This window comes from Orycteropus afer, unplaced genomic scaffold (genome assembly GCF_000298275.1).
Source record: "Orycteropus afer afer isolate SDZICR_OR568_19922 unplaced genomic scaffold, OryAfe1.0 scaffold00006, whole genome shotgun sequence".
NCBI classification, from domain to species: Eukaryota; Metazoa; Chordata; class Mammalia; order Tubulidentata; family Orycteropodidae; genus Orycteropus; species Orycteropus afer.
Genome location: NW_006921593.1, coordinates 11371821 through 11393546, shown reverse-complemented (window position 1 = coordinate 11393546; position 21726 = coordinate 11371821). Strand labels below are relative to the sequence as shown.

Here is a 21726-nt window from a genome sequence, read left to right as displayed (position 1 = left end):
AGCGGAGCCAGCTTCCCAAGCTACTGGGTCATTGTACATAAAACGGGTTGAGAGAAAGGCTGAAAGGATTGCTTCTAAGACAGAGTTCCCTTTTCTAGGGACCAGGTTTGCTGGTCTGATAGAGCCTGGTGGAACCACTGAGTCTATGGCCCCTAGCTGCCCCTTCAGGTCTGGAAGTGAACCCACTCCTGTGGCTTCCGGCCTAACAAAAGACAGGCACATGAGCTGAGCATTTATGTCAGGTAAATACACTCCTTGGAGAGAACAATCATGGGAAAATAGGAGGCTGTGTATGCACAGGGAGACAGCTCAGGGGGTAGGAGTGCATGGAGGGAAGGACACAGGGAAGAGGTAACTATGGGGAGGAAGTGGGAGAGGAGCTGTTGCATTATGGGAAATTGCAGTCAATGTCAAGAGACAAAGTATGTGAGCTGCTGTATGGAAACTGAAGTTGCTCTGTAAACTTTCACCCAAATTACAACAAAATTTAAATAAATAAATAAATAATTCCCTTTCTAAGACCTTTCTACCTCTCCCCCACTCACTTTGCATATTTAAAACTGGTTAAGAACCAGGATGTAGGACAGACACAGAAACAAGTCTCATGCTGGTACAACTATGGAATCAAGGGGAAAAAATTAAGTGAGATCCTTCCTCAAGCTCTTAAAAATTCCAGGTGAATTAAAGATTTGAACACATACACAAAAACAAAGCTGTAAGGGCAGAAATAGAAATAGGATCATTCTTTTAAAAAAATACTGGGCTGGCCAAGGGCCCCAAGTCTGACACTGAAGATGGAAACTGAAGTGATTGGTCACTGGACTACATACGTGCCCTCAACTTCTAGATTATATATAAAAACAAGAAAACCATGGTTAAAAAAACGAATCGCAAAAAATACACCCTATGACTAAAGTTTAATATTCTTAACGTAAAAGAAAGAAAGAAATGAGAAAACACCTCAAGAGAATTGGAGCTCACACGCATGGACGTCAAGTCACAGAATACAAAGGCCAGTAAACGTACACAGAGACGTCCAAACTCAGTGCCACCAATTGGACTCCAAAATCAGCATATAACAAACAGGTGCAACCCACGAGACCGTGGCCCTTAGCCACCCTTGGGCCTGGAACTGAACCCATGAACCCACCCCAGTGGCTCAACTGTCAGGCAGACAGCACGGAGTGACGAGGCGAACGGTACCATCGGCAGAAACGCATCCTCAGAACAAGCAATGGCTGGCGACCCAAAGGGCAGCACGTGCCCAGGGAGAAAGCTCAGAGGCAGAAAGGGACAGGAGAGGCCGAGAGAAAAGGGACACCCAGGGAGGAAGCGGGAGAGAGCGGTTACGCTGCAGGTACTGCAGCCAACGTCGCAACACAAAACGCGAACGAATCGCTGAACGGAAGATCAACTTGCTCCGTAAGCTTCCGCCCAAATCACAGTAAAGAGCTAAGAAAGGAAACCCTGTGGCGCACAGCCCAACCTGATGCACACAGGGGAGCCGTGAGGCGGACTGGACAGACGGCTGCTGACTGCTGGTACTGGGGACAGCTGCACAGTGAGGATCGGGGCGGATGCCACTGGATTGGCCACGTGGAAGACGTCAAACGGGCGAGTGTTGGCTCTACGCATTTTTACAACATTAAAAAGAAAAAGCAATACAGGTGTGGTGGCGTAGGGCTCCGAGGCACGTGACAACGGCACAACTCCTCCGGGAGGTGACCTGGTGACAGGCACCTACGTTTTAACCACATAGTACTTTTGCTTCAGAGCTCAATTCTAGGGCTCTCTCCTGAGAATATTCAGATGCGGGTCCCAGACTGTGCAATAAAGAACTCATAACACCTTCTCCAGGCCATCCATGTGCTAAAGGTTCAAGGAAGTGGCATCTTCAGACCTCCTCTAACTCAACAAGACACAGAATCACCATCAGCAGCCCAAAGCTCGCTCTCAACCAACCGTCTCTCTCTCAGCAGTGCGTGTCTCCCTCCCATCTTGAGACTGGCTGAGAGAGACGGCCAGCTGAGAGACTGTGTGTTCCTAAACTTGAATTGTAGCCTGTTGCTTCCCTAATAAGCCCCATAATCTCTGAGTTCTGTGTGGCCACTACAGCAAATTACTGAACCCAGAAGAGAGGTGGTGGGTGCCAAGGGAGGGGCAGTTGGTGTCAAGGTTAGTGAGAGGGCTGGAGGGTGGTGGCATGTCTGGCCTCCTAAGAACAGGCCTTTGGCTGCTGATGGTGATTCTGTGTCCTCTTGCGGAGTCAGAGGAGGTCAGAAGAAGCCGCCTCCTTGCCCCCTTAGCACCATTAAATGGGAAAATAACAAGAACACATTTATTCAATACCATTAAAGAGAATGAGATAGATCTGTACTGACTTAAAATGATGTCCATGCCAAATTTTTTTTTAAAGTTATAGGTTAGTGGCATGATCCATTTTTAAAAGCCTGTGTCTGTTATATGAAAACCTCACACCATGGGTACACGGCATTGCTTGCATGTACATGTAAGGCTACAAAGAAGCCAAATGAGTTAAAATGTCCAATATTTCTATTTCTGAATTGTTTAAAACTTAGGGCAAAAAAAAAAAAATGTTCAAAAAAAGCAAAAATTAAAAACTACTTAAATTATAAGACTTTGAAGAGAAGAAGAATTAAGGTGCTGCAAAAATTAACAGAAACCAGGGTGGGGGGTAGGGGAGGACCTACCAAAAAAAAAAAAAAAAAAAGAAACCAAAAGCCAAACCACTCTGCTTAATGTCATTCTTTAAAGGGGCGATCTCAATTCCTAAGGAACTTATCAAAGTAGGCTGATGGACATGGCTCAGCTCTCCACACCCCACCCTGCGACAGAGAGCGCAGCTCTCAACACCCCACCCTGCAACAGAGAGCGTATCTGCACGAACCCGGAGTCCATTGACAGTCAGCAAGCACCGTGCTCTCACCCTGGCGTCTTCATTTAGCCGCCGCCAGAGGGTGGACGGGATTACGCTTGCCATGACTTTTAAGAAGAAAATAGTGTCTGTGTTGCTTCAGGATTGCTCATTAAATTTAAAGCAGCATGGCTTTATAGTTTAGATCCTTGTTAACCTGTGCCACTAGGTCCCTGCATGTGAAATACTTCTTTCTTTTTTTAACATCTTCTCTCCTTAAATATTGGGCTTTTTACATTGAAAAGGGCCTTGTGATTTTGCGGCCTCTCTGGGCTAACGTTCTCGGCAATCTGGATAGCGCTCCTGGCCCAGCCCTTGGCGATGTCCTGCACCTGTACCCCCACAAGGTCACTGAAGAGGAGTCGAGGACACGAGCCTACCATGTTCCGGGACTGAGACAACTTCCGAGTTCCTTCTTCAGAGACGTGGCGGCACTGAGTGCCATCAAATCAATTTTTGACTCACAGTGACCCGTGTGACAGACCAGAACCTCCTTGTAGGGTTTCCTGGTCTGTAATCTTTTTTTTTTTTTTTTTTTAATTATCATTAAACAGTCAAAATTTAATAGTGGACCAGCAGAGATACAAAACACACAGGTAGAAAAATAAACTCAGTGTCTCTGAGAATCAAATGCAGGCGTCCTGTGCGGTGTGCTGGCCACGTCTGAGTGGAGGCTGTCGTCCAGACCGGTCCACGGGCAGAGTCTGGAAAGGTGGTGCAGCGTCCATTTGTACTCCTTATTGCAACCGCTTCTGTTTCTCAGAGTGAAAACCCGGGCTTTATTTGAGCGAGCAGACCCCTTGCCGCTGAGTCGGCTCTGAGTCGTGGAGATGCCCCATCAGAGCAGGCCTGTGCCCCGACTCAGGGAGACCCCATCAGAGCAGCCCCGTGCCCCGACTCGTGGAGACCCCGTGTCAGAGCAGGCCTGTGCCCCGACTCAGGGAGACCCTGTCAGAGCAGGCCTGTGCCCCGACTCGGGGAGACCCTGTGTCAGAGCAGCGCTGTGCCCCGACTCGGGGAGACCCCGTCGGAGCAGGCCTGTGCCCGCAGCAGTCTCGACGGCAGCATTCTGGAAGCCGATCCCCAGGCCTCTCTCCCCGCGCTGTGACCCTTAGGGCAGTAACTGCCAGGTCTTTCTCTCGAGGAGCTGCCGGGCAGGTGTGACCCAAGAACCTTTTGGTCAGCTGCCGAGTGCTTCACCGTTGTGCCACCAGGGTTCCTTTTCTTCAGAGACCAGCCAGCGGGATCAGCAAAGACAGAGGTGGTTTTTGGATGATGGTTGGTTCTCTCACTCCCTGAACCCCCAACACGCTGCACTGTTTATACCAGAGCGTGAATCTGCTGCAAGGGCTCCCAGCTGCAGGCGCTGACGAAAGGCAAGGGCTCGGCCAGGGGCAGGCCACACACACGAGGCCATTCAGGGGTACAGCCCGGGCAAGGGACGGGAGGCCTCGGCAGGTGGGGGCTCCAGGGTGAAGAGGGGCCCCAGGTACTCAGATACATCCTTGCGTCTTGTAGGAGCCACCGCCCGTTGCAAAGCTCCTCATGAAAACAAATGAGAGACCTGCTGCAGGAGCCCCCCTCGCCATGAACAACACGCTGCTGCTGCCTGGCCAGGCAGGTCGTTCCACCCTGGGGCAGGCAGGCACACTGCTGCCACCTGGCTGGCCCATCCCACCCTGGGACCCAGAGGGCGGGGCTGGGCGCTGCATGCTGCATGGGTAATAAGGCCACAGTGGACGGGTCTGAAGGGCAAGCCAGCTCCATGTGCTCCAGCGAGCAGCCACAGCACCAAAACAGGGTTTTGTGAATTTCAGAGACTTCTTAGGGTGCCCTCCAGAGAAGCTCATCAGGGCGAGAGAGTCCAGGCACGTGCCCCTAAACCAGGGGATTCTAACAGGGGCGGTTTTCCCCGGGGACAGCTGGCAATGTCGGGAGACATTTTTGGTTGTCACGAGTGTGTGTGAGGGGGTGTTCTGGTGGCTGGAGGCCAGGGATACTGTTTGACATTGCAGGACGCACCAGGCAGCCCTCCACAGCAAGGAGCCATCAGGCCCAGATGCCAACAGGCCAAGCCAAGAAACTCTGACCTAACCATCAGCAGAGGTCAACAGGCCCTGAGCACAGCCTTTTGCATACCTCCTAGTGGGAGTGCAACTGAGAGAGGGTAGGTACCCAGGTCCTCAAACCGGCCTCTTGAGTAAGGACGGCCACCTGATAGGGCATCCTCTCCACACCCGCCACCTCAACACTGTCTCAAGACGCGTGTCCTCCTTCACGGCTGCCCTTCGCCACCCACCCACTTGATGCCTCTGGGATCTGAGTTTTGGAGGGAGGAGGAATCTCCTGACGGGATGGAGAAGGGTCTGATGTGGGTCAGAAGGACTTCTACAAGAACAGTCCCTTCGATTCTGTGGCCAAAGCCTTTATGTCCAGTTGACATCCATTGCTTGGCAAGCAGCAGTTCCTTGTTTGTAAAACCTCAGCTGCACCGAGAGCCTCCTTGAGGTCAACATGCCAGGCTACGAACAACAAGGACATTCCTAGGAGCCCTTCTTGAGCACGTCCCTAAACTGCGTCAAGCTGACTCTAGCATCAGGCTTTCTGGGTACTCTCCTTTTCAGCGGGCTGGTGAGACTGTAGAGTGGTTTCCTAATAGTCAAAAAGCATCTACACAGGTGGGGTTCTATTCCGATGACTCGGCAGTAAATCAGTTCTCGTGTTAAGTCAAGTACTACTTCTTCTTTATTTTTTTAAAGTTTTCATTATTATTGCCTTTTATTATCAGTGTCTTTATAAATCTGATTTTTGTCCTTGGGGGTTGGAAACACTACATCTGAGAATGGTAACATTAGGAAATTACACACTGAAACACTGTTTGCAGGACAGCTTACCAAGATGTACAAAAACCCAGTAAGGGCGGTTTGTCGTCACTCAAACGTGTCCTCAGTCAGGGCCCACCTGCATAGCAGATGTTTGCTGTGGAACCCAAGGGGTGGGTACGTGCACGTTCAATCGTTTGACTCTTTTTTCCTTCAACTTTCCTATATTTGGAAATTCTCATACTAACACGTTGGAGAGAAAACGACTTTCTAACAGGCAGGAGACTAATATCCAAGGCCCTGTCTCATTTCTTCTGTAAAATCCCAACGAGAGTTAACTTTGCTTGCCAGACGGAAGGCACTGAACAGTACGTTAACCTCTGGGTGTTGGCAGACGGGCTGCTGGAAATTCACTCCATGTGCTGGACCCACAGGCAGGGCGGCCACCAGGGCCAGTTACCCCTCAGGGGCCTGGGGAGCGGCTCACCACACTCTGTCACTCTTGGCCCACTGGTTCCCCATCTGCATGATCCAAAACAGAGCTGACTCACTTCTGCCTCTTTCAGGAAAGGAAGTCTGGCCATTTCACAGTCAACCAGGACATCACTGAGCAGCACTGTCACCACGTCGGTCGGTCAGGCCCTGTCCTTTCTCGGGCTTCTCTCTCCTAAAACTAAGCTGTTAACAGTCACAACCCAGACACACACACAATCCAGCAGCACTTCCACGTGGAGCCTGCTCTGGCCCTCTCCAGGCTGGTGCTGGGGGCAGAGCAGGCACACGAGCACGTTAGAAACACAGGTTCCACGGACTGGCAGCGTTTCAGTAACTCCTCCCACCCACGGCAGCCCACACCCACCCACCCACCACGCCAGGACCAAGGCAGGAGGAGGGGCAAGACTTCCACAGACCTGGAGACAGGGCTTCGAGCCAGTTCATTCCGGTTTGACTCAATGTTGAGAACTTGCCTTTGCACCCCAGAGAAACTGAATCAGAACTTACATTTTAACAAGACCCCAGGTGATTCTTTACAGATCATGTTAAAATGTAGCTTCTGATTCAGTCAATTTGGGGCAGGAAGGCAAGCTCTCAACAGTGGGGTCGAATCGGAAGGAGACAGATTGAAGCCCTGGTGGCAGAGGACCGAGGTGAGTTCAGTCCTGAGTGTCCCGCCCCTCAGCCTAGAACCTTTAAAGCCAGTAGGCGCAGACCATCACCCTAATGGCTTACACCTCACACAGCCAACTCACTGCATTTCTGTACAAGGGGCAAAGTGCTTCCAGTCTACGCAGAGCAAAACCATGCTCCTCACTGCTTACGTAAAACTCATGAAAATGCCCCCACTGTAATGACCTGGGCTCGTTAGGTGGGATACGTGTAAGTGGTATTCACAAGGCCAAGCCCATAGCCACAAACAGCACACCACCAGCAAGGAGGGCTGAGGGGCATATTAAGAGACCAGCCCAAACCATCACATCATGGGGCATACTCAGGTCCAGCTCCCCAGAAACATAACAGACAGGACTGAACCGCACATTACTTCACTACTCGCTAGAAAGACCTGGCCGTCTGTTCCATGGAGGCTGTGGCTGTGTACGGCCACAATGACTGCAACTCACAATGACCCTAGAGGACAGAGTAGAACCACCCCATAGGGTTTCCCAGGTTGTAATCTTTACGGAAGCAGACTGCAAGGTCTTTTCTCCTGCGGAGCCACTGGTGGGTTCAAAGCGTGGACGGTTCAGTTAGCAGTCAAGCACTTAACCACTGGCCACCGGGGCTCTTTCCTGTAGAGAGGACAGCCCAGAAAACCCACGGGCAGTCCTGCTCTGCTGAGATGCACTCACTCACACCCAACAGCAAGATTCAGAGAAATACACCAACAGTAAAACCAACCACACTTTTAACTCAAAACCACCCTTGTCTAAAACCAATTAAATGAGTGAAAATAAACACAGAGCGGAGTACCAACCCAGACATCCTCTTGTTGATGTTAAACTGCTCACAAATGTCAGATGCCAGCACTGTGAGCTGAGGCCCAACGATGCTGTCCAGTCTTCGGCAGAAATCCAACGTGGGCTGTATGGAGGCTATCAGGCAATTAAAAACAGAAGTAAATGCTACAATATCGTGTTTCACACGTCATATCCATTTCACCTTCCGATACTTAATAACCAATCAAATTAAAATGTTATGGATCTGAGAAATAAAAGAACCAGATAGTCAGATCCTTCCCACCTCTAGCCCACCAAACACAGACAGAGTTAAAACTAGCTCTATGTAAAACGACAAAATCACATTTAAGATCCGTGAAAAGCTGTGTGTGTGTTGTCAACTGAATGTCTTCCCCGGGTAAATGCAAGGAAAACAAAATCAAACCCAGCCATCAAGTCGATTCTGACTCATAGCAACCCCCCTTGGGTTTCCGAGGCAGTAAACTTTATGGAAGTAGATTGCCCAGTCGTCCTTCTGCAGAGTGGCTGGTGGGTTTGAACCACCAACCTAGTTAGTAGTCAGTTGCCTTAGGCATTGTGCCACCAGAGCTCCTTAAACTCAGGAAGGTCAAATATTTATTTAACAAGTACTACATGACAGCCAGGAGTACAGGTTGGTGCCAATGTCTAAGAACTACTGGGCAAAAGGTTGGTCGTTCAAACCCACCCATGGGCACCTCGAAAGACAGCCCTGAAGATGTGCTTCTGCAAGCTTTCTGGGGCTCTGCTCCGCACACAATGCAAGCACCATGAGTTGGAGCTGACTTGAGGACAACCACCTCCACCCGCCCCAGGACTTGGGCCGGACGCCTTGGAGCCGCCTGACAACTATCTCACTCCTCGAGTCCCCTCTGAGCCAGGTGCTGTAACTGCCCCCTTTCACAGTTACGGGAGGCAAGGACAGAAGCTGAAGCTGGGCTTCAACAAAGTATCACAGCTACTTCAGCGGCAGAGGGCCCAGATGGGGAGGAATGTGTCCCTACAGCCTCGGTGTCGCTGTGACAACACAGCCGTCGATTCAGAACAGGGATCAGACTGGGAAGAGACAAGCTTCTGTGAGCAGCTGGCCTCAGAGACAAGCACGGACTCACCGTCAATCATGAAGCACACGGCTGCACTCATGGCCTGGAAGAGGAAACAAACCAGAGGTTACAAATGCACCCGACAGGAGACACGGCACAAGCCAGCATGCACAGGGCGAGACAAGCCAAGAGCAGTGAGCTCGGCGGCGGCATCTTGACTTGACGAACCACTGGAAAAGGATATTTTTAGCCAACTGCAGAAATGTGAATGTGGACGGGACATGAGACTATACTGCTGTCTTTCAGGTGTGACAAGGGCATGATGGTTACACACGTCCTCTTCGGTTAGAGAAGCAGCCCTGGTGGCGCAGGGCTTAATCGCACAGCTGCTGAGCAAAAGGTCAGCAGTTCGAACTCACCAGCCACTCCACAGGAAAAGATGACAGCCTTGGAAACCCTCTGGGGCAGGTCTACCCTGTCCTCTAGGGGCACTGTGAGTCAGAATCAACTAAACAGCAAGGGGTTAACAGGATCTGTTAGAGATGCAAATTACAGTATCTACAGTGAAAACAAACAGAGGAGGCTGTGGAGGCAGAAGAAGACTGGCATATTATTCATTCCTGAAGCTTCTGACAGGAAGCTGGGCTCATTATTCTAGTGGGTTCTTGTCTGTGTTTGACAATTTCCATTAATACCCCTGAAAACCAACAGCAAAGTAATGTCACCTTGTCTCCCTTTATGACAGGAAATCATCACAGTTAGGACACTGTCAAGTAAGAGCAACCCAGCAACCAGGACCACAAAGAAAACCGCCAAAGTGCTGACAGTGTACGTTCATCCAAGCAACGTGGCACGGGATGACCTGTGTCCCTCAGAAGGACCGAAGGCCTAACCCTGGACCTGTCAACAGACCTTGGCTGCAGATTGAAAAAAAAAAAAAAACTCACTGCCGTCGAGCCAGATCCAACTCATAACCCCTCCTTGGGTTGTAGATTGCCCAGTCTTCCTTTCCGAGGAGTGGCTCGTGGGTTTGAACTGCCAGCCTTTTGGTTAGCAGTCAGATGCCTTAGGCACTACGCCACCAGAGCTCCTTGTTTGCAGACGGTGTCAGTTAAACTAAGTAGATGGGTCTGATCCTGAGTCCTTCTGAGCAGTGTTTTGTAAACAGGACGATGCTTTGGGTGGGAACAGGGAGTGAGGGCGGGAGGGTCTGTCTGCAGTGAAGGAATGCCAACAACTCTGGGGGCCACAGAAGCTGGAAGAGATGAGGATAGAGCGAGGACAGCCCGCTGACACCCTCGATTCAGACCCCAAACAGCAAGCACAGGCATTTCTGTCTGCAATGCTTTGTATGACAGCCCTGGGAGACTGACACACAACAAACAGTGTTAGGATTGGTCAAACAAAACGTGCTGTTGTCGTCAGCTGCTATTGAGGTCCGGCCCTGACTCATGGCGACCCCGTGGTTATAGGGTAGACCTGCGTCACATGGTTTTCTTGGCTGCAATCTTTATGAAAGCAGCTCACCAGGTGGGTCTTTGGGGAAGCTACCAGGGGTTCATACCATTGCCCTTTAGGTTAACAGCCACTCCCACCACCCAGGACAGCCCTGAACTGAGAAAGCAACAAGCTTCCTGCCCTGAGCCCTGCTTCCACGGCAACAGCTGCTTGTAACTGTTTGTAGATGGCGTGATACCACTCCTATTCACCTTTAGACACCACGGCGACCAGCCACTCATGTCGTGGTGCACATGGCATCCTCGTTGGCCTCTCCCCTCCTCCCCAATACAGTTTCTAGCCATGCTAGTTCCTCCACCAGTCACCTTACAACTTCCAGCAGGTACTTCCCGTCCCACCAGTCACAGGCTGCTTTATGGACGAGGGCAGTCACACTCACACCTGTCCTTCCACCTCTCCCCACTTCTGCCCTCCACTCCATCCGTGCTATTAATTTCTACTCCAGGAAAGTTAACATTTACTCTCTTTCTTAATCAAATTATTATTAGGAGTTGCCTACAAGCAGGTTGCCACACTGGTGGCTTCTGGGCCAGTTCCACCAAGTGAATAAAATCACATTATCTGTTTGAGTGGAAAACCATCTTGACTTAATTGCCTGCTAATCTTATACCAACATCGCTATTTCCAGCCTCCCTAAGACACCAGAGGGTCTGAGAGCTCCTCCTGGGTGTGCATTCCCATCAGGCAACAATGGCTGGATTGAGTGGTGGCTGGTCTCCTGAGGCCCGCTGCCATCCAGCGCATGGGTCCCAGCCCTCACGCCAGCTGCTTGCTCTACCACGCCAAGGGTCTGGAGGGTTTCTGTCAGCCTTTGACCCCTTGGGGCACAAGGTGATTTTTTAAAAAATGTGTCTGTTATGAAAAATTTCAAATATATGGGGGAAAAAAAAAGTCCATAGAACAGCATCATGGACTATGCCATTCCCCACACCACCAACACCTGGACAAGCCTCCCCGCCCACATGCTGCAGCCAGCCTCGGACACCTCACTCAATCACACATATGGCAGTGTGGGCCTTGACAGACACAATGCACGTCAGAGACATAAGCAAAAGGACTCTTGGAAGCAGTCTGTCCACAGCCCCTCTCTGCAGTGACATGACCAAAACTGGAGAAAATTATTTACATAAAAAAAAAAACAACTACCACTTACATTCCTAGAGGGAAAGTATCCTACAGTACACAGCAAACGCCCAGACATTTGTCCGAGAAAACCCACTAAACTTCAGCATGGCCAGTGACAGGCAGCCCGGGTGGGCGGGAGTGACAACCCCCCCCCAGCAGCAGGTGCTACCCCCAGAGAAGCAGACCACTGTCCCGAACCCCAGCCAGAGCAGCGGCGCAGAGACACTGCCCAGGGGGAGAGGCAGGCCGTAAGAAGATCGGGGACTCATGAGCTTTGGAACAGAGGGTGGGAAGTTCTAGCCGAGGGGAGCGGTCGACACAACGGGTGTGGTGCACAGTGATGAAGAGGAGGCTGGCAGTGCAATGACAACTAGAAGTTTAATAGAGAGAACTAGAGAAAGAGGCAGCGAAGCCAAAAATGACAGGATACGGAGGCGGCAGCACTAGAGGGAAATGACATGAGCATACACCTGCATTAACAAAGAAGAGTCAGAAACTGTGTATGAACTGCTGACCATAAAACAAATCAGCTTTGTAAAATCTCATCCAAGTCACATTACAAAGTTAAAAAAAATTAAGTAAGTAAAGGAGGAAAGAGCTCATCAATAATTAACCTTACAACCTGAGGAGTGAAAAAAAGAGCAAACTAAGGGCAGACCTATCAAAGGAAGGAATTCCGACCCAGATCAGGAAGAAAGGAAACAGAGAACAGAAAAGCAACAGGGAATCAATGAAACCAGAAGCTGGTTTTCTGGAAGACCACTAACAGAGACAACCTTTTAGTCAGATCGACAAAGAAAAAGAAAGAGAAGATGCAAATAACCAAAAAGCAAGCAAGCAAACAGGGATGATGTAACAAACCCTACAGAAATAAACAGGATCATAAGAGAATGCTATGAACAACCTGACACCAACAAACTGGATGAACACCTAGCAACACAGAAACTGTCTGAAGGACTCAGAAGAACCAGAAAACCTCAAAAGATCCGTAACGAGGGAAGCAATCGAATCAGCGATCCAAAACCTCCCAACAACAAAAAGTGCTGGACCAGACGGCTTCACTGGGAAATTCTCAAACATTTACAGAAGTGACACCAATTCGTCTTCAACTCTTCAAAGGGACAGAAGAGGAGGGAATACTTCCTAACACATTCCATGAGGCCAGCATTGCCCTGACACCAAAGCCAGACAAAGGCTCCACAACAAAAGAAAACTAGTGTAACAGAACCCTAGTGAGCAGAGTCCAGCCATCTACAAACAGGGTTCTACATCATGCCCAAAGGAATCTATCCTGGGAACACAAGGTTGGTTTCATACCCGAAAATCCTTCTTTCAGGTAATATGTAATGTATGTAACAATCTGGTCTACCAATCATCCTGACACATAACACACACACCAAACCCACAAGGTCATCCTGACACGTAACACACACACACCAAACCCCCAAGGTCATCCTAACAGTTGCAGGAAAAACATTTGACAAAATCCAACAGCCTGCCATGATACTACCACTCAACAGATTAGGAATAGAAGGGAACTTCCTCAACCTGATAAAAGGCATCTTTTTAAAAACCCAACGCTAACTTCAAATTTAATGGTGAAAGAATGAATATTTTCTCCCAAAGATCAGAAATAAGACAAGGGTTTTCACTGCTGAAAAAGAAAACTTATTTTGATTTGAGAGTTTTTCCTTACCCACAAAACCAAATATTAACCATAACAAAAATCTGACTCAAGCTACAATAACCTGCCAGAAACTGCTGGTCCCTCCTGACACACGTCTAAAAGACGTGAGATGCATTCTCACCATCCTCCCTTCTAAGGAGTCTTCTGGCTGCACCTCTTGCAGGATAGCTTTGTTCATTCTTGTAGCAGTCCACGGCATACTTAATGTTCTTCACCAACACCATAATTCCGAGGCATCAACTCTTTTTCTGTCTTCCTGATTCACTGTCCAGCCTTCACATGCATAGGTGATTAAAAAGACCATGCCCTGGGTTCTCAAAGTGACATATCTGGGTTTTTTTCCAACACTTAAAGATGTGGAGGGCCAGATTACTAAAAGCCAGGCCAGGAGTAAACTAGCATCAGTTGGTCTAGTGAAAGGGGAAGACGGGGTTCAATGGATCGTGTTAAGATCAGCCAACAGCCTCTACTCCCCCTCCGTCTCTATCACCCTCCTCTTCTCTTCATAAGCCCCAATTTATCTACCTTCTTCAAGCCATTTGCTTTGGCTGCAATCAAAATGGTCTCCCTATGTGCATACAAAGTAACTGCTCCGAAAAAACCTTATGTTCAACTTTTGGTTGAGTTTTATTTTTAACATCCCTCTCGGCATTGATTCAACATTATACCGGAGCAACTAGGCAAGAAAAACAAAGGATGTTTAGATCAGAATGGGAGAAATACATCCCTATTTGTGAGAACTGTGAGAAAAAACAGGTTCAGAAAAATTGCAGGGCACAAATAGCAAATGTACTCTTATATACTAGCAACGAGGAAAACGAAATTAAGAAAACAATTCCATTTATAAGAGCATTAAGTCAAAAAAAAAAAAAACCCCTCCATGCAATTGCCACCAAGTTGATTCCAACTCTTAGAGACCCTATAGGACAGAGCAGAACTACCCCATAGGGTTTCCAAGGCTGTAAATCTTTATGGAAGCAGACTACCCCATCTTTCTCCCATGGAGAGGATGGTGGGTTCAAATCACCAACCTTACAGTTAGAAACTGACATAGCATTAGAGCAAGTAAAATACTTAGAAATAAAGTTAATAAAAGTAGTACAAAATTGTTACTCTGAAACTATAAAATGCGTTTGAAAGAAATGAAGACTACATAAATGAAAGAACATCCCACATTCATAAACTGAAAAAGTTAATGCTGTTAAAATGGCAATACTGCCCAAGTGATGTACAGATCCAATGCTGCCATTATGGACTGAATCATGTCCCCCAAAATACGTCTGGAATCCTAACCCCTACGCCTGTAAGTATAATCGTATTTGGAATATAATCCTATTTGGATTATAATCCTTTTTGGGGCCATGTTAATGTAACAAAAAATCAAAACCAAACCCTCTGCATCAAGTCGATTCTGATTCACAGCAACCCCCAACTGAGTTTCTGAGGCGGTAAATCTTTACAGAAATAGATTACCCCATCCTCCTTCCATGGAGTGACTGGTGGGTTTGAAGCATCAACCGTCTGGTTAGCAGTCAAATACCTCAGGCACTGTGCCACCACTTGCTGATGTTCTTAGGTGTTGTCGAGTTATCTCCGACTCACAGCGGCCTCACGTGCAGAAGGCAACACTGCCCGGCCCTGGGCCAGCCCCGCCATCTTTGCTATACCTGAGCCTATCACTGCAGCCACTGTGTCACTCCATCTCATCAAGGGCCTTCCTCATTTTCGTTGTCCCTCCATTTTGCCAAGCATGACATCTTTCTCCAGGGAATGGTTCCTTTTTACCACACGACCAAAGTGGGTGAGACGAAGGCTGGCCATTCTAGCTTCCAAGCAACATTCTGGCTGCGCTTCTTCCAGGACGGATTTGTTAATTCCTTTAGCCGTCCACGGTACTTTCAGCATTCTTTGCCAACATCACAACCCAAAAGCATCAACTCTTCTTCGGTCTTCCTTATTCACTGTCCAGCTCTCACATGCATATGACGCGATTGAAAATGCCATGGCTTTTGTCACGTGCACCTTAGTCTTCAAGGAAACATCTCTGCTCTTCAGCACTTGAAAGAGGTCCCTTGCAGCAGATTCGCCCAATGCTATACGATGTCTGATATCCTGTCTGCTGCTTCCATTGGTGTCGACTGTAGAACCATGCCACCAGAGCTCCTTGTGTTAGTGTAAGGCATGTCCTAAATCTAATCACTTGAGTTAGCACTTCTGTTACAATAGCACTAAATAACTAAGATAGCTATCCCTCTCAAAATCCTCAAAGTTCTTGCCCCCTGCCCCAGAAAGTGATAAGCTCATTCAAAAACTCATTTGGAAACTACAAAGACCAAGAATAGCCAAAAACAATCTTGAAAAAAGAACAAAGTTGAAGAACTTACATGTCCCAATTTCCAACTTACTACCAAAGCTACCATAACCACAAGAGTATAGTACTGGTAAAAAGACAACTACATACATCAATGTAATGGAACTGAGAGTCTAGAAATAAATCCTTAATTTGTGATCAACTGATTTTTGACAACGGTCCCAGATAATTCTATGATGAAATAGTGCTAGAACACCTAGACATCCACACTGAAACATTAAAGTTAGACCCCTACCTCACACCAAATACAAAAATTAACTTAAAATGGATCACAGACCTAAATGTAAGATATACAAATATAGTATAAAGGGAGCTCTGGTAGCATACACTGAAACATTAAAGTTAGACCCCTACCTCACACCAAATACAAAAATTAACTTAAAATGGATCACAGACCTAAATGTAAGATATACAAATATAGTATAAAACTCCTAGAAGAAAACATAGCAGCAAATATTCACGATGATGGGTTAGCCAAAGCCTTCTTACATTTAATACCAAAAGCATAAGTTATGGGGGAGAAAAAAAAGGTAAAGCGGACTTCATAAAAATTAAGAATTTTAAGCTACAAATGATACCACCAAGAAAAGACAACCCACAGAATGAGAGAAAATAGTTGCAAATCATATTACTGATAAGGAAAGTGTATCCAGAATATATAATGAACTCTGACAATGCAATAACAAAAGGATAAATAACCCAATTTGAAGATGAACAAAGGATCTCAATATACATTTCTACACACACACACACACAAAAAGTTGCTGCCTTCGAGTCCGATCTGACTCATAGTGACCTCTCCCTGGGTTTCCGACACAGCCAATAAGCACATGGAAAGCTGCTTGATATCATTAGCCATTAGGAAATGCAAATTAAACTACAACGAGATGCCACTTCACACCCACTAGCACAGCAATAATTAAAAAGACAAAAACAAATGTTGGCAAGGATGTGGAGAAATCAGAACCCTCATGCACTGTTGGTGGGAATGTAAAATGATACAGCTACTGTGGAAAATAGTTTCCTAAAATGTTACACACAGAGTTACCACTGACCAAGAAACTCTCCTGTAAGTTATCTATCCAGAACTAAAATGGGTCCAGACAAATTATGCATGTAACTACTTATAGCAGCATTATTTTTTAACTTTTTACATTTTATTTTGCTGCTAAGAATATAACAGCCAAGTATACACTGATTCAGCAGTTTCTACATGCACAATTAGTGACAGTGACGACAGTCCTCGAGTTGTGCAACCATTCTCACTCTCCTTTCTGAGATGTTCCTCCCTCATTCACATAAACTCACTGCCCCCTAAAGTCCTCATCTAATCTTTCCAGTTGCTGTTGTCAATGTGATGCCACAGAAACAGTTCTTAAAGGAGCCTAAAGCTGAAGGCAGATCTTTTGTACTAGTTAAGCTGAACAATTTTTGGTCTGAAGATTTCGGGGGATGTTTTTGGTTTAAGGTTTAAAGATTATCCCATGTCAACAGTTTCAGGGTTCACCCGACCTTCGTGGCTTCAGGAAATCTGGAGTCCATGAAAACTTGCAATTCTGTTCTGCATTTTCTTCTTTTGATCAGGATCCTTCTATGGTATCTCTATCAGTAATGGTAGCCAGGCACCATCCAGTTCTTCCAGTCTCATAGCAGAGGTGGCTTCTTGTTGTTATGATGTGTCATCAAGTCGGACCTGACTCATAGCAACCCCTCCTTAGGTTTCTGAGGCAGTATCACTACAGAACTCGATTGCCCAACCTTCCTTCTGAGAAGTTGCTGGTGGGTTTGAACCACCAGCCTTCTGATTAGCAGTCAAATGCCTTAGACACCACACGTTTAAAATGTCTTCCTCCTGTCTCACCTGTGACTGATGGTTGGCAGAGCAAAGAATTCTAGCTGAAAATCATGTCCCTCAGAACTCTGCAGGTCCCCCTTCCATTGTCATCTAACACCCGGTGCTGGTGGGGCCCATTACTGCCAGTTTTATTTTCACTCCTTCGCAGGCAACCTGGTTTTCCTTCTAGAAGTTTTCAGGATCTTTATCTTTCAGTTTCTGAACTTGCCCACAGCTGCTTCTGGGTAAGGGTCTCTTATAGTCACAGCCCTGGACCTCAGGGGCCTTTCCAATCTGGTCAGCTGCATTCTTCAGCTAGGTATTTTCTCGTAATACCACTTTTCCTCCTCCAGGTTGGTAGTTAGAAGGCTGAAACTCCGAACCAAATCCATCTTGCTCACCATTTCTCTCCTGTTTTTATCTCGTCATTTTATCCCACATTCTAGGGCGGTCCAACTTACCTTTCCTTGTTCTAATGAACTTATTGCAGGCATTCTATCTTCCGTTAACCCGCGTTCACCATGATCCGAGCACTTGTGTATCATCTGGTTTCAGTTTTATTGGCACCTGCAGACGCTGATTAGAATTTCTAGAAGCGCTTGTCTATTCTCGGAATAATTTGTGTTTCTTTCAGGATCTACAGTTTTGTCTGTTTTTCCAATCATACTTAGAATGAAGCCACCAGGGGCTGACCCGGGAAGGTTTCCCACGAGCGTTGGCTGCACAGCAAAGCCAGGCAGAGTGTAGGGCCTTAGTCTTGGTGCTGAGACCCACAGGAGCTACCCCAGGGCTCACCAGATCATTCACTTTCCCCAAGACCACCCTCAATTGAGGGAAAGGTCTACAGGACTAACTACATCCATGTGTCTCCGCCTCCTCTGTGACAGACCGGAGAACGGTGCCCAGCTACCATCACCAAATATTCTGATCAGGGACGTGATAGATGGATCCTGATCAAAAGGGGGGAAAAGTGGAACAGAACTTCAGATTCTGAAAGATTCCAGACTTACTGGACTCGCTGAGACGGAAGAAACCCCTGAATCTACTGCCCTGGGATACTCTTTAGACCCTCAATCAAAACTATGCCCCGAAGTAATATTTAAACTCAACAATGGTTTAGCTCAATTAGTAAAGAACGCAGACCTTGAGTACCGCACTCTCTAAGACTAAACACACAAGACCAGACTAACAACACTTACTCTGAAGCACAGGTGAGAAGTTTAGGGGCAGTGAGCCCAAGGTCTGAGTTAACGGTGGTGAAACACTTTGCGTAGAAATAGCAAGAAACCTGACACAAAGTAAAGGACGTCGGTGAAATGCATTTGCAGAAACTGGTCAATGGGTGCACATTTTGCTCCATATATTCTCACCAAAAAGAACTATTTAAAAACAGAGAAAGACCCTCAATTACCTTAAAGCACATGCAAAGAGCAGTGAGTCTATCACAAAAGAATACTGTATGACCCCACATACACAAAATGTCTCGTACAGGCAAACATAGCGACCAAAGGTTATGAGTGGTTAAGACGGAGCAGAAAGAGAGAAGGGGAGCCATTATCTAGGAACCACTGAGTACCTGTTAATGATGACAGGACACCAGGCCATGGAAGCCAGGGACAGTTCCAGAACATAGTTACTCTAACTGGTGTCACTGAATTGAACACGTAAAACATCTCAAAATGGCATATATATTATTACTAAACTTTAAAAAAAAAAAAAGACCATCAATCTCCACCCAGGTACAGGTGTTCGGCTGCAGGCCTGACTGTGCACAAGGATGGAAAAACAAAACAAAGCAAAATCCACCGTCGCCACGTCGATGCTGACTCACAGCGGCCCTACAGGACAGAGTGGGACCGCCCCATGCGGTTTTCTAGACTGCGGTCTCCACAGAAGCAAAGCCCAAACCCCACCCACTGTCCTCCAGGCAATTCCGACTCACAGCGCCCCTAGAGGACAGAGGAGAACTGCCCACAGGGTCTCCAAGCCTGTCAATCAGAAGCAGACTGCCCCATCTCTCTCCCACGAAGAAGCTGCTGGGTTCAAACCACTGACCTTTTGATTAGCAGCCAAGCACTTAACCACCATGCCCCACGGCTCCTAAAGGACCAGGCAGGGGGTTTATATACAAGCCTTCTCACATCTGAGGAAACCGCCTTCAAGCCAGGGGCTTGTCGGGCTCCCTCTGCAGGGCAGGGGGCCTCTTGCCAGCACTACCCCCCTTCCACTCACGTCCTGAACTAGAGCGTCCCACGCCTGTTCCACCAGGCCTCACTCTGACATTGTCTTCCGGGCTTCCACAATGTCCCACCCTTCCGCAGCCCTCCTCTTCCTGTTCTCATGGTATCATCTCTCACCTTTATGAATTTAATTTAAATTTAATCATAGTCCCAGGCGGGAAAGACGACCAACACAAGTGCACAGCCACCTTTCTTGAACAAAACTGCCTGTGGAAAAGAGATCCCAACCTAAGGCACATACGATTTCCTGGCAGAGACCAAACCCCTATTCTCACAGGGTTAGGGAGTCCACAGCCTTATGATCGGGGAAGTCAGTGCAGTGTGGCCCAGAGCACACCCAGAGGTATTTAAGGAACAGACCCTGCCCTCTGAGCGCCTCTGACTCCCGAGCAGGAGGGACTGAACTGCCAACCACAGCCCTCCAGCCACTGGCCCCCTAACAACGACGTCGTGTGAAAGAGCTGCAGTGAAGACACCCTGTTCCAGAAGAGCACCCACCTCTGAGCTGCACAATAGTCACAACTCCAGCACCTTCTCCAAGAAACACTTAGGAGAACGAGCGTCCTCCTGGACGTGTGGCCACACGCAGGAGACAGTTACAGAGTCCTAGTCTGCAACACCAGAGGGAAAAGCAGTTACCTTATAAACAATTAAATGGAGCTCTTCGTAAGTGTCATCCGTATTTACAAAAATCTTTGGGAATCTGCATTTCGCTTCTGGGTCATTAAGGTTCAGGGGTCCGGTAAGAAACCTGAAAAGCAAGCAGAGATGATTTAGTTTAATGAGGTAAATCACACACAGGCTCAAACAGAACACATTCCCACTGAACAGACAGCAACTGTTTTGGTTTTGTTTCAAAGCTAGACACAGCACTTGGAAAACATCAAATTAGAACATAATTAGTTTTAATTCACTGAACACGATAAAATTTCCTCTGTGGTTAAACAAACCACACCCACTGCCGTGGAGCGGATTCTGACTCACAGCGCCCCTAGAAGACAGAGTGGAACCACCCCAGAGGGTTTCCAAGACTGTCAATCTTCAAAGAAGCAGACTGCCATATCTTTTTCCTATGGAGCGGCTGGTGGGTTTGAACCACTGATCCTCTGGTTGGCAATCGCGCGCTTTCACCACTGGTCCACTAGGGCACCTTTCCTTTATGAGTGTTGCTGACAAACAGCACACAGTAACTCAGGGTGTCCGATCCTATCTTGATGAGACAGGGTAACAGGACCCAGCGTCACACATCCAACAGCAGGAGCCCACCTTCCATAGTGCTGGAGATTCCCTGGCATTTCTGCCCGAACTGCAGAATCCCGACCCGCCAACTGCAAACAGAATCGATGGTGAGAAAAGACTCAGTGGGTTATTCGCTCTCCACGCTTTGAAAATCAGCAGTCACATCTACTAGCTGGTCCCGTGCCCCATTTCTGTAAGAACTCCCCATTGTCCTTCCTCCATAAGGCAAAGCAGAGGGGGGACCATAGAGGCCCCTGAAGAACCTACTGGTTTCAACTGTAACATCACCCTAGTCTAAAATCCACATACAATTCAGTTCTTTTTTATAAAAGTGGTGAAAATTCCCCACATGGCTCATAGACACTAGGCAATGCACTAAGGGTATGACAAAAATGACTTATTTCATCTTGCATGCCCCCTAGGGTGAGTGTGCTCTCCCCGTTTTCTACATGTGGAAACTGAGCCGAGGTTCATAGTTCACTAACACCTGCAGTTCCTAAGTGACAGCATCAGGAATCAGACCCACTAGCTGTGGGATCTTGGGTAAGTCACTTCACCTCCCCCCTAAGCCCAAGGCCCCTGAGCTGTGATGGAGCTGGAGGCAGCCAAGCCTCAAGGCGGCTGTCAGGATGGCATGGTGCACAGTACCAGACACTCCATTAAGTACCCAGAAAGGTTCACTACCACATCCAAACTGCCAAGAGAGCAGAAGAGGAGGGTGGCGATGGCTGCCTAATTTGAAGAACGCAATCAGCGTCACTGGATCACACACGGAGAGACTGGTGTGCTGGGGCATGTTGGGTAGTGTATTATCCTCACCAACGTTAAAATGATTTAAAAACAAAACAAAAAAAACCACTGCCTAAAATGAAATGAAATGCAGGACTGTTGTTGTTGTTGTTGTTGTTAAGTGCCGTCGAGTCGTTTCCAACTCATAGC

General features: G+C 47.7%; 1 protein-coding gene across 1 annotated transcript in view; it reads right to left on the bottom strand.

Moving 5' to 3' along the window:
* CCZ1 (CCZ1 homolog, vacuolar protein trafficking and biogenesis associated) overlaps positions 1-21726 on the bottom strand; it is a 49905-nt gene that overhangs the window by 5693 nt on the left and 22486 nt on the right. Inside the window, exons 9-12 of the mRNA XM_007940988.2 lie at positions 20815-20876; positions 20188-20299; positions 8843-8876; positions 7730-7847 (exon numbers count right to left, since the gene is read on the bottom strand). Of these exons, the coding sequence (XP_007939179.1) occupies positions 7730-7847; positions 8843-8876; positions 20188-20299; positions 20815-20876 (326 nt within the window). The remainder of the gene's footprint in view (positions 1-7729; positions 7848-8842; positions 8877-20187; positions 20300-20814; positions 20877-21726) is intronic.